The 12,834-nt window shown below is 56.5% G+C and overlaps 1 protein-coding gene across 1 annotated transcript; it reads right to left on the bottom strand.

Annotated features, from left to right (window-relative positions):
- Nucleotides 1-4,419: 4,419 nt before the first annotated feature.
- On the bottom strand, nt 4,420-8,169 carry LZTS3 (leucine zipper tumor suppressor family member 3). Its single transcript, XM_042783620.1, has 4 exons — nt 8,098-8,169; nt 6,812-7,288; nt 5,656-6,522; nt 4,420-5,127 (listed from the first exon to the last, which is right to left on the bottom strand). Exons 1-4 carry the CDS (start codon nt 8,167-8,169, stop codon nt 4,420-4,422), a joined length of 2,124 nt encoding a protein of 707 aa, XP_042639554.1.
- Between the last annotated feature and the right edge of the window lie 4,665 nt (nt 8,170-12,834).

The following is a 12,834-nucleotide window of genomic DNA, read 5'->3' as shown; positions in this document are numbered from 1 at the left end:
AGGGAAAATCAAGGTTCAGCTAAAGTGCTTCGGAGGTCACAGAACTTCGGAGCGGCAGGAGTCTCCGAGGCTCTCCCTAAAGCTGGGCCTGTGAGAGGCGCTCACGGCCCGGACAGAGGTGCGCGGAGCCAGGTCTCCGCGCGCGCCGGTCCCGGGCCGGCTCAGGGCCAGGTCTGTGGAACTTAAGGATAGGCGATTTTCTCCCCGGCCGCCACCACTCACCTGAGCCTGGCGAGTGCGGGCGAACCCCAGATCCCGCGGCCGGCCGCAGTACAGCAACTCTTCCAGCCCCTTCTGGGCCTTACAGCCCCACTTCCGGCCAACTCCCGGCTACTTCCGCCTGCTGCGCGAGCTACGGGTGCGACGGAGGCTCAAAAGACGCTGTCAGCGTTTTCCAAGGACGCTTCTGCTAAAGGACGTTTTTGCGTGACAAGGAGACTGGCTACGACCTAAGGATGACACTGCCTTGGGAGGACCGCTATAAACATGATTGAATACGCTAGTCACAGGTTCAAATCCCGGGACAGCCACTCAATGTTGCGCGACCTTGGGAAGTTACGTACACTCCGAGCCTAGTTTCTCATCTGCACAATGAGAGTAAATGCTCTCAGGAGTGGCGTTAGCAATGAAGATAAGAACCTATTAGGGGACTTGAATGTGAGGAGCTGGAGCTGGAGGCCAGAGCTATGGCGGATGAGCCAGCGTGATCCTTCACTTAGTTTGGCAGGTCCACCCAAGCCTGAGAGTTTCTTCTTAGGACCTGGACCCTAAGTCGGGGGAATCACACCTGAGTCAATATGGGCAGTTAGGCAAAGAAGAGACCTCCCAAAAGAGCCGGGCCCCAACTACCATCCCCCATCCAAATCAAAACCAAACTCACTGCCATGGAATCGAATCTGATTTATAGTGATCCCTCCTTGGGTCTCCGAGGCGTTATCTCTGGAAGTAGATTGCCTAATCTTCCTTCTGAGGAGTGGCTGGTGGGTTTGAACCTCCAGCCTTCTGGTTAGCAGTCAAATGCCTTAGGGGCTATGCCACCAGAGCTCCCCATTCCCCATCTTCAAATCTTGGCAGTATTTTCACCAATCCTGAGGGTTATAAAGGAGACCTGAGGACTAGCTCCGTCTTGTCAGGGAAACAAAATCAATATAAGGAGAAGGACACTTCATTATAAAAGGAGCAAGCCTGGCATCCCAAGCCCTGAGCTCTGTGGAGGGCACTGCTTGCCTAGGGGCAAGCATTTGGTGCTCAGACCACTGACACCGCTGCCCAGGAGGTTTCTCGCCTTCAGGCCAAGCCAGAGCAAACATTATTAATTGCCAGTCCACCTCCTCTATCAAAACCCACAGAGAGTAGAGAGTTGAGCCCCAGAAAATGAACCATGATTATTCTTAAGTAGCCTTGACAGTCATGCTGTTCTTGGCCAGACACTCAATTTCCCAGCCTCCCTTGAAGTGGGAGGAGCACGTGGCTCAGTTCTGGCCAATAAGATTTTAAGAGAAGAATCAGGGGCGGGGTCTAGGAAAGCTTTTTAGTGTTAGATAAAGTGGTACTGCTCCCAATCCGTTCATAGAGCTGTGGCAGCCGCCTTGTGGCAAGGAGGAAACAACATGCTAAGGTGACAGGATGAAAAGTTTGGGCGCTCAATGAACCAACACCTACAGCACCTAATTGCGGACATCTTGTCATGTGAGGAGCAATAAACTCCTTTTTGAGATCCTAGAAATATTGTTTTGTGCTTTGTAGCAGAATGCATTCTTGATTGGGAGCTTTGTGAGGATGACAGGATTTGTCAGAAAGGACAGCTGTTGTTAGCTGCCATGGAGTTGACCCGACCCATGGCAACCCCATGCACAACAGAACAAACTGCCACCCAGTCCTGCTTCATGATGCACAATCAGCTGTGGATCAGAGCCTTGTGATCTATAGGGCTTTATTGACTGATTTTTGAAAGTAGAATCTCAGCCCTTCCATCCTACTCTTAGTCTAGAAGCTCTGCTGAAACCTGTTCAGCATCATTGGAACATGTATGCCACCACTGACACACAGGTGGGGGCTGTGCATAAGGTGCATTGGCTGGAGTCCAATCTGAGTCTCTGCATGGAAGGTGAGGACTGAACCACTATACCACCAATGACCCCAAAACGACAGAACTTACCCCTAAAGGCCATCTCCCTGCTCTGCAGCATGCTTGGCTCCCTTCTGCCTTTAGGCCCTCACCACTAATTACAAATCTTTTCTCAGCCCTCATTTCTGCATATTCTATCCTCAACTTCAGCCAACACTATAAGGTGGCTCAGGCTGCTACAGGCTGCATCTTACTGTCCTAGATCACCTGCCTTCTGGCCAGCAGCCCGGTGCCTAGGTTCTGAGCTAAAGAGAGTCCTGTTGGGTATAAACGTGGAGCCACACTCCTCCTGGGCAACGGAGGAGCTTGGGCTTTGGGCCAATCTCCTGGCACGGCCTAGTGAGCACCTTAGGTCTCATGCCTCCTCTGGGAAGTCTGTTTACTCCAGCTTTGCCCGCCACACCCCAGGCCCCGCCTCCCACACCTGCAAAGACATAAACATGCCAAAGAATTCCACTCAAGAGGCTTTCTCCATTTTATTTCTTTGGGAAAGGAAAACGAAAAGTCTTTCTATCACATATGGTAGAGATATATATCTATATATATTTATATATATAATTTATTTTATGGTTGGAAGTCCCAAAGGCTGAGTCTAGTCATATTTTTCCTTATTTATTTTTCCTACTAATGCCTTTTCACCCTGCCTCTGTGGCCCAGGCCCAGGTTCTGAGGCAGGTGCAGTCAGGTGTGGGTGGAATGGGCAATGGTGGCCAGGACAGCCTCCCTGCCCAGCTCAGAGACCTGGTGAGGGCACTCTGGAAGGAGATGTGCTGGGAGGAGGGTAGAGGCCACACAGGGCACTCGTGTTTTTGTAGGAGGCTCACAGTTCATCAAACAGTCACCAGTCATGGGAGGAGGCTGGTCAGGGGCTGGGGGACTTGCTCACAGTAGTTGCCAGCTCTCTCCACCATGCCCCATCCCCACCCGTCTTGGGGGTGGGAGGGAGAGTGAAAAGAGAAATAGAGGGCTGAGGGCCAAGCCTCCTCCAAGTTTTATTGCTGGTGAATTAGAAATTTGCTTTTCATTTCCTGCCGTGGGGAGTTGAACTCTGAGAGGATCCAGGAGGAGGAAAGGAGTGACACTGGCTCCCAACCTGTACTGACGGCCATGCCGGGCCTACTCTGGGCAAATGCTGGGCCACCTCAGGGCCCTGGGAGCCAAGAGGTCAGTGTTCCCTCAGGTCAGCCTGGTTCTTCAAGGGCAGTTACATCAACCCCCCCCCCCCATTTAAGGGCCTCCAGCTCAACCCTGGGTCCAGAAGACCTTGGAGGTGGGTAGTGCACCTAAAGTCAAGCAGAATTTTCTATTGGAAGGAAAGGTGAGACTCTGGGGAAAAAGTGGTCTTGGATAATGATGTTCTGAGCATGAAAGCAGGTGAAGGCTGGGGCAATTGAATAGGGAAGACACAGGAAGACATCACAGACACTCATTTGACCTCAGAAACTGAGTGAGGGGAGTGCCCGAGAGGCAGGTAGCACTTAATAGCTGCAGTTAGAGCCAGGCAGTGGCTCTGGGTATGGGATCAGCCAAGCAGATGAAGCTGTGGGATCTTGGTCAGAGGGTGAGGGTGGAGTTAAGAAGCCTTCAGGTGACCCTTCCCAGGAACAGGAGGGCAAATCTTCCCTGGGCCCTAAGCCTCCACCTTCCACCCCACCCCCAACACACACATACAGACACTCACTCAGGCCCAGGCCAGTCTCTGAGGCCTGAGATCTAGAGACCTTGGGGGGAGGAGCTAGCAGGTAGCAGTAGCCCTGTCAACCACAGGCTGGCCATCTGCTCTTATTTGCACTGCCAACCTGCCCAGGAAGGAGAGACCAGGGGCCTGTCAGCTTCAGCAAACCCTATGCAGGCCTCCTCAGGTTACATGGCCGAGGACGTGAGCACAGCATCACTGGACATACAATGGCCAACAGTAGTAACTGAGGCCCACAGAAGGGCCGGGGCCCCTTGTGGCACTACAGGCCTGTCGCTCACATTTCTAACAAAGGGGGCCAAGAGAGAGAGCGTGGGCTCTCTGCTGCTTGGGTCCCTCACCTCTACTCACTCTGCCCTCCCCTTCATTCCCTCCTTGGAAGGAGGGTCTGAGTGGGCTGGCCAGAGGAGCAGTGATGGACTTGGGAGGTCACCAAGGGGGGAGGGTGTTGGTCTGGTCACAGCTTCTTTGAGAACCTCTTTGGTCTGGGGATGTGGAGGAGGACGTGGGGAAGGGAGATGGAGGGGAGGGGAAACTGGGGACTCAGGCCTTTTGACCAGGCATTTGTCAAAAGGCCACATGCCCAGGTTGGGGATCAGATTTCTGTGGACTCAATGCGCTCCAGGCGGGAGGGGGTCCAGGCTTTCTTCTCCTCTCCGTGTTGGAGCGTGGGCGTGCTTGCACCCCCCGCTGTCCCGCGCTCCCGCAGCCGCCGCTCCAGCTGCTGGTTGCGCTGGTACATCTCCACATAACTCAGCTGCAGCTGCTTCTGGTACTCAATGACCTTCTCCTTCTCCTCCAGCCACACGCGGCGCTCCTCTGCGAAGCTGGCTCCCTGGCGCTCCCGGGCTCGCCGCTCAGCTGCCAGCTCGGCCTGCAGCCTCCCCACCTCCCTCCGCAGGGCTCGTGTCCCACTATCTCCCCCAGCATCCACCTCCCCGTCCAAGGAACCCAAGGAGGCAGTGGCGGCGGCGGCAGCCATGCCGGCCTGACGACGCATCTTGGCCTCGTCGCTCTCGCATGTGGCCAGTGCATCCTGCGGCTCGGCCGGGTCCACAGGGGTCAGCGCGGGCTTGAGGCAGGCCGCAGACAGCTCACCCTCACCCAGCTCCAGGCTGGCCTGTTTGCTGCTGAAAGAGTCCCGCAGGCTGAGCAGCTGCTCCTCCTTCTCCCGCAGTGAGGCCCGGCCCTCCCGCAGCTGGGAACGCAGCCCCACAATCTCACTCAACTTCTGCGACACATCCGCCTGCGAGTCCTTCAGCTGCTGCTTCAGGAGGGAAATCTCGCCAGCCTTCTGGCACACCTGGGCGGGGTCAGGTGAGAGGAGAGGCCAAGGTAAAGGCAAAGTTCCGATCACCCCAACCCAGCCTTCTAACTAGCCCCAGAGGCACCAAGCTTCCTCAGGGGTCAGGCTCAGCCCCTCATGAGACGGAAGCAGAAACAACAGACATGGTTAATTGTGTATGGCCATCTCACACAGCCCAGGGGCAGCCTGTAGTCCTCACAGACACAACTAATTGATTTTGTACCCCCCTACTCCTTTTACAGGAAGCTCTGGTGGCATAGTGCCTAAGGCATTTGACTACTAACCAGAAGGCTGGCGGTTCAAACCTACCAGCCACTCCTCGGAAGAAAGGTTGGGAAATCTACTTCCATAGCGATACCGCCTTAGTAACCCAAGGAGGGGTCGCTATGAGTTGGATCTAACTCGACAGCAGTGAGTACTCCTTTTACCCATCTTATGACAGTGGTGGGCTACCGCTCTGGGTTTCACCAGAGAGAGGGAAGGAAGAGAGACAGAGGGAAAAAAGCCCGAGCCCCCAGCCCGCACCTCCCACTTCGTTTCCTCCATCCGGGGCAGGAAGTCGGCCTGCTCCTTCTGGCAGGCGGCCACCTTGTCCTCCAGCTCTTCCCGCTGGCGCATCAACCGGGCCGCCTCCTCTTGCAGCTGCTTCTTATCCTGCTGTAGCCGCAGCACTTGCAGCTGGAGGCCCTGCTGGGCACGCTGGGCACGGCGGGCCACCTGCTGCAGCTTCCCGCTGCAGCCCTGGCGCAGCTCGGCCAGCTCCCGCTCCCACGCCTTCTGCCGCTCCTCCAGTACCTGAGCCACGGCTGCCTCGCTCTGCTCCAGGCTCCGCCGCAGAGCCGCCACCTCCTGCTCTTTCTCCCACAGCCGCTCCTCCAGCTCCTGGATCAGGGTGCTGGGAGAGGGTGGGGAGCAGGCCGCAAATGGCAGGCCTCCACCTCCGCCCTCCCCAGAGCCCAGGTGGCCTGGCCGCCCCACGGAGGAGGATGACCCGCTCTTGCTGGAGGCTCGTCCACTGTCAGAGGCTGCCAGGTCCTGGTAGCCCGATCCGCCACCACTGCTACTGCCGCTGCCACTGCCATAGCTAGCAGTGCCGATGCGGTTGATGTGGCTGGTGGAGGCACTGAGGGGTGCGAGATGCTGGCTATAGCTGGAGCTGTAGGTGGGCAGGCTTGTGAGTGAGTTCCGGCCTGAGTCAGAGAGGCTGCCCCCACCCCCGCTGGCTGGGGTCATGGTCCGAGACTTGTCCAGTCCACCCTTGAGGCCACCCCCAGGTCCCTGGCGTCCCTCAGGGGTCCCGTTGGTCTGTGGAGGACATAAGTTCTGCATGGAGTGGAAGTTCTTGGGTACAACAGGCTTGAAGGCTGATGGCCGAACTAGTGGCTCTGAGCACTGCATGAAAGCAAAGAGGGGGGCCTGGGCATCAGAATGAGGGCCTTAGCCCTGTTGGGATTCTGTCTTGTCCTACTTCCCACCTTCATGGGATCGCCACCCTGGGAATCCTTCTCAGTTGGTTTCTGCCTTAAGACTCACCAGCTAGACTTGGCCCCCAGGCCTCAGCCCAACCTCCATCCCTGTCCCTAGAACCCAACTTCCTAGAAGGCCCACTTTGACCACCCCTCTGAGCTGCATCCTCCCCCCCAGTAAAAGACTATTAGGGTCTTAGGTCCTGGTGGCTGACCTGGTCTAGCTTGCCCGAGGTGGCCAGGAGCTTAGGTGGGTGGCTGGGCTCGCGGTATTGTGGTGGGGCCTTGTCGCTGCCACCACTGCTGCTGCTGCCACCACTGCTGCCCACCACATTGCCGCAGACGTCTGTGTGGTCACTGCCCCTCAACTCGCCATTGAGGTAGAGGGAGTTGGCTAGAGCTTTGTCCTCTGAGGGGTATCGGCCAGGCCTCTCCCTGCTGGTCCCACCGCCACTGCTGCGGGGGCCAGGGAAACTGCCCTGGCTGCCCCCACCCCCCGTGCGGGTGCCCACACTCTTCATGGCGAACTCCTGGGTGTGGGCCGCCCCACTGCCCACACTGCCCATGGCCAGGCGGGGCTCCGGGGGTCCGAGATCAGAGGGCCTTGGGGCAAAGGCCAGGAGGGGGTCCCGCCCTGGGTCAGCACGCACAGGCAGTGTCTCCAGCTTCGCCATGACTAAGCCAGGAGGGCACTGTGGGTACAGTTGGGGAGGCAGAGATAGGTCAGACCCCACCCTTACTTCCATCACCCCAACCAAGTGAGCCCCAGGACCACCTGCACCCTGCCCCTCTATGTCCCCTTCTCTACAAAGGGTAAAAGAATACCCCAGAATCCAGGGCAAGGGAATGGGGCTAGGGTAAGTCTGATAGTTTGGTAGTAGGGGTTTTCTGTTCCCATCTGATAAAGTGCTCTGGTGGCGCAGTGCCTAAGGCATTTGACTGCTAACCAGAAGGTTGACTAGCGGTTCAAACCCACCAGCCACTCCACGGAAGGAAGATGGGGCAATCTACTTCCATAAAGATTTACCACCTTGGAAACCCAATGAGGGGCCACTATGAGTCTGAATCGACTTGATGGCAGTGAGTGTGGTTCCCATCTGATAAATCCCAAACGCCAGGGCAACATGCTCACACCCTCCCAGCTTTGTTCAGCTTTTCCCAGATCTGGAATGTATTTCATTCCTCCACTCTTGCTTCAACCCCACTTCTTCCATGAGCCTTTCAGTGACCCCTCAGCTTTTCACTGCAACCCCCAGAACTTTGGGGTTCTTTACCCTGTGTCTGGGCCTGTATATGGCAACCTCACAGGCTGCAGAGATGAGGCTGGAAGGGAGCACCAGTACCTGAATCCAACAGGGAATCTCACAAGTTAGGGAAAGGAGAGAAACTCATTCTTATCCAAAAATTGTGGGCATCGGTCCTTCCCGGGCCCCCTAACCTAGAATCTTGCAGTGCAGGGCAGAGGTGGAGGCTCACTACCAGCGCTGGCTCCTCTCCTTGCCTTTCCAAGGGGTTGTGGGGCAGACAGGTCCTCAAGCCAGGGACCCTCCAAGGCCCAGTCTGCAGGAGCCATGTGCCTCACTCCCGCAGTCAGGGCTCGGCCCCAACCAGCTGCTTGACTCTGGACCTGACGACTGAGCCATCCTGGACCGCAGTTTTCTCCTCTGCAAAATGGGAGGAACGAAGGACTTACCTTGGGTGGCTACCACGTGCCAGGCGCCCGGAGGCAGCAGGCACGCGAGGAAAAGAGGGTAGTTTAGGGATAGCGGGCTGGAGCTGCTACTGAGGCGTGCACCTAGGTCGCCTTAACCCAGTGGGCGTCGCCCCACGGACAGATGGAGGCTGTGGGTGGCAAGGGAGCCCTCCCAGAGGTGTTCCCAACTCCTCCGCAAGGGGCCCTGGCACAAGAAGGCCCCCTCCCCCAAGGTCAATACCTTCACGGAGGACCTCGGGCTGGCTGAGGCGGGACTGAAGACGCAGTGCCGCCAGCGGCGGGTGCAGGCTATGCCTCTCTCCAGTCCAGCGTTTCCCACAGGTGGGGGGGCTCTGCACCCCGCGGCGCCGGGAGAATTCTGCACCCGCCAAGCTGTGCTAGGTATTCTCTGCCACCAGGAAGACTTCCTGGATTACCTGCCCCCGCCCCCAAGCTCCCTGTGGACCTTGACCCTACTCAGTTCACCTTGAGGTCCTCCAAGCCCTTTTGCAGGCATGTGGCCCCCCTTCCCAAGGCCAGCCCATGGGAGCAGGATGAAGCAGGGCCTCGGGTTACCTGTGCTCTGGGAGGACCCACTTCCTGGTTCCTTTGTTTCAAGTCCGCACCTGGGAACACCTGCCCCAGAGATCTGTGTAACAGAGCTGGGCAGGGGCACCAGGCAGTGCCTGCCACAGGTGTAAACTGTGCCAGAGATAGGAGCCTTTACAGCCTACTCCCACCAGAAACCAGGCAGGACCCTCCTTCAATACCAAGTGAAGGGGTGCAGATGGTCTCGGGGCCCTCTGAGTGTTGCCCAGTCAGTCTTCCACCCAGATGCAACTCTAATACTGTGTTCACCTTTCACCATGCCCAGACCAAGGAAGCCTGACAAAAACTCCTGCACTTCAGGAGTCTTCTGGCCAAGTGGCTAGGAATTACAAGCCCCCTCTGGTGGCCTATACTCCAGCCTAAGGCATTTGACTGCTAACCAGAAGACTGGCGGTTCAAACCCACCAGCCACTCTGCAGAAGGAAAACTGGGCAATCAACTTCCATAAAGATTTACCACCTTGGAAACTCAAAGGGGTCGCTATGAGTCAGAATCGACTCGATGACAGTGAGTTGGAGTTTTGTCTGGTTGGAAAGTTCACTAACTAGTCAGTCTACTACCTTTGTAGAATTCCATTCTCTCAATGTCTGTCCCAACAGGTATGGAAAACAGAACTTTGCCACCTTCCTCCTCTGGTCAATCTGTCCCTCCACCCAGGGGCTAGGACTAGGGCGAAGGAAGAGAGACACCTAGGGTGAAATTTAAGTGCAGGATCAGCAGGTACATAACCCTGAGAGTCAGTGCCTCTTGAAATACTATACCTAGGGTGCTTCTCTTGCCTCCCCTAGTCCCTGCCTCCCCCTCCCCATCATACTCCAGCCTGTTAGCCGTGAAGCCCAGAAACTACCCTCCCACCTTAGAGATGGTCCCTTCTTTCATTATCCCTGGGTGCTTGCGATGTAGGGAGCAGCTGGGGCCTGGGAGGATGGAGGCTAGCTGGCCTAAGGCTTGGAACCAGTGGGAAGGCCTGACTGGAGGAAGAACTGGCAAGACCTAATACAAATGGGTTTCAGAGGGTGGGGGCAAGGGAAGAATCCAGGCTGGGGCAGATGAGAGTGACACCCTTAACATGACAGGGGCAGAAAGCTTGTGGGGAGAGACATGCTCTTGGGAAGACCAGAAAAAGATGCCTCTCGTGCTGTAGTCGGAGAGGGAGATTGGGGTCATCATAAGTACTGGGTGATGTGGGTGGGGCTTGTCATGTAGCCAAGATGACAGAGTCCAGAAGCCTGGGAGACCATGTGGGAGCAGGAAGAAGACCAGGAGAAGGTGGCTCCTGAAGGCCAAGATGGGGGGGGGGCGGGATTAAAAAAACGTAGGGGAAACCCCTGGTGTCAAAAAGAAAGGGAGCAGGTAAAATCAGTATGGAAGAATGTGCCCTGGATTTGACATGTGGGGACATCATTGGTGCCTTTGTTGGGAAAGTGGTGCAAGCAAAACCAGACTGTGGGTGTAGAGGGATGTGGAGAGAGATGGGCAAGCTCCTGCTAAAAGAGGCCAGGGAAGGTAGCAATTCAAGATCTTGGGATCCAAGAACTCTTTTTACTTTAAAAAACAAAACATGGTAAAAACCCGAGTGTGTTGCAACACCAAGGGAAGGTGCCAGTAGTGAAAGTGAGATCAAAGACAGAGGCAAGCAGCAAGGGGCTGTGGCAGAGGCCAGGTGTGGGCAGGAGCAAAACTCAGAAGTAATCGTGAGAGGGACAGGGATAATATTGGGGAAGGTGCTTTGTAAACTGTAATGTGCAGTACAACATGTAGCACCACCTTCTCTAAGGTCCATAGGTTGAGTCTGATCATTTGTCATTCTGCCTACTGTTTCCACTGAAAATGTGTGGTCCCCAGCTAGACTCAGAGTCCTGCATGGAAACAAGGTCTCAAGACCATTGTCCTGAGTCCCCTTTTCCAGTGCCCTACCTGGGTGGGTATCCTTGGCAGCCAACTCATAGCATCTTTCCTATGGGTTTCACTCCCTAGAGCTTCTTGCCATAATTCTAAACTGTCATGGTCAACTCGAGTGTTTCCTGCCCCTTGCCCCTCCCAAGCTTGGACTGTTGCAGCTTCCCTCCTTACAACCCCAATGGGAAGCTGGTAGGACAAGGAGAGGGGCATGTTGCCCTGATAAGCAGAAACTAATCCCAGGGGAAGAGTTTGAGCTTCATCTGTGGGTCAGGGTCCTGAACTGGCTCAGGTAACCAAGCTTGGTCTGCAAAGGCAGCTGTTGGCATCAACTCAACAACCCTAGATGACGGACAGCCTGTTGCTGGCTTCTGCCTCTATCCCAACAGCCCTGAGTGCTTGGGCCATTATGTACAGTATTAGTGGTCAGCAAAGGGTTCAATGGACTCTACCCTGGGGGTTACACAGGCAGGTCCTTCCAACCCACAGAGTCCATCTAGCCCCTTCCCACCTGTGCCCTTCCCAAAACTAGGAACATGCAACCCTCCTCTTGGGGCTCAAGTCCAGCCCATTCCATCTCCTAAAGACCTCACTAGCCTCTTCTGCGATCACCCTTGCTGGGGGGCTCCTCACTGGCCTTCCTTCCCCTGCACTCCCTCCCCCACACAGCTGCCAGGGATTCTTTCTAAAGGGCAAAGCTGATCTTGTCCCTGCTCTGCCCAAATCCTTCCACGAGTGGCGCCAAGTGCCATAGACAGGGAGTTCAGGAGGCATCAGCTCCAAGTGTAAATCCCAGCTCGACTGATTAGGGGTTTACCTCATGCAGGTTGTTTCACCTTTCTTCGCCTCCGGTTTTCACACCTACGTTGCAGGAATCTTAAGAAGTAAATCTATTATGGGTAAAATGCCTGCTATTCCTTTTGGTCCCCAGAACCAGAGCAGAAATTGCAGCAGGGCCCCCAAGACCTCTCCCAATGCTCCATTTTATCTCCCCTGACCTGAGCCCCTCTTCACACACCACCTTCTAGCTCTCCCCGACCATCTCTTGATGACCAGCCTTTATGCCACCTCCCAGGACAGTGTCCCTGATTCCCTGGGGTCTTGGAGCACTTAGCTCTGGTCACCCCAGGGAGATTTCATTCTGAGGCCTCCTAGGGCTGGCCTGTGGATGCCCCAGGGCACAAACAGCAGAGTCCTGAGGGCCTCTGGGCGCTGGCACAGAGCAGATGTAGGAAGAACGCATTTGGGAAAATGTGAGTTACGAGCAATGCATCTGGGCAGGGAAATCAGAAAAGGCTTCCTGGAGGAAGGACTGAGGGATCAAAGGGATGGGGGCACTGTAGGGCTTTTAGGGTGCAGAGGTCTCCAGAACTTCTTGGTTGGGATGTGCGAGGTGAGATCCATTTTCCCTTGACGGCGTGGGCGCCGGCAGGGGAACGGGCCCATCCCCTAGATCCTGGCTCCAATGAAGCGCTTGTTTCAGGACTGAGGGGGCCTACAGCGCGCCCCCCCACCCCGTGCACACACGCGCGCACACACATACAGACACACACACACAGGCGCGCGCGCACACTTGAGCTTCCGCGGGGTGGGGGGAGCATCGCCATTCACCAGCAGCCCACAGCCCGCATCGCCAACTGAGACCCCGGCCACAGGCGGTCGGGCAAAGGTGCCCAGGGGGTCTCTGCAATGGGGGAAACCCGCCCGCACTTCCCTGGGCCCCCCACCAACGCGTGCGGCCCCAGGGGGCGGGGCGCGGAGGGAAGAGGTGACATAATCCGGGCCGCACCCCCTCCGGCCGCCACCTCCCCAAGGCCCGGAGAAGCATCCATGACATCATCGGCTTCATCTCCGCTACCCTCCCCTCTGGGACCCCAGCAACGGGACGCGCCCCCTCCCCAGCTTGAGGTCCGGCCAACGGCCAGCGCGGTGCAACGTGCAGAGCCGCGGGCCGGAATTGGGAGGGGTGCTGCGGCGGTCCCGCCTCACTTACTAGCAGCCTGGGAGTCCGGCGCGGTGTCTCCAGTGCGGGCGCTA

This window comes from Orycteropus afer, unplaced genomic scaffold (assembly GCF_000298275.1).
Source record: "Orycteropus afer afer isolate SDZICR_OR568_19922 unplaced genomic scaffold, OryAfe1.0 scaffold00020, whole genome shotgun sequence".
NCBI lineage: Eukaryota > Metazoa > Chordata > Mammalia > Tubulidentata > Orycteropodidae > Orycteropus > Orycteropus afer.
The sequence above is the reverse complement of the archived record's forward strand: the minus strand, read 5'-3'. Positions and strand labels throughout refer to the sequence as shown.

Excerpts from the sequence above, each read along its gene's own strand:
- LZTS3 (XM_042783620.1), bottom strand. The coding sequence starts at position 8,169 with ATGGCTCCTGCAGACTGGGCCTTGGAGGGTCCCTGGCTTGAGGACCTG. Across the intron at positions 7,289-8,097 it reads CCCCACAACCCCTTGGAAAG|TGCCCTCCTGGCTTAGTCAT; the intron begins GCAAGGAGAGGA and ends CTGTACCCACAG. Across the intron at positions 6,523-6,811 it reads CCTCGGGCAAGCTAGACCAG|TGCTCAGAGCCACTAGTTCG; the intron begins GTCAGCCACCAG and ends GCTTTCATGCAG.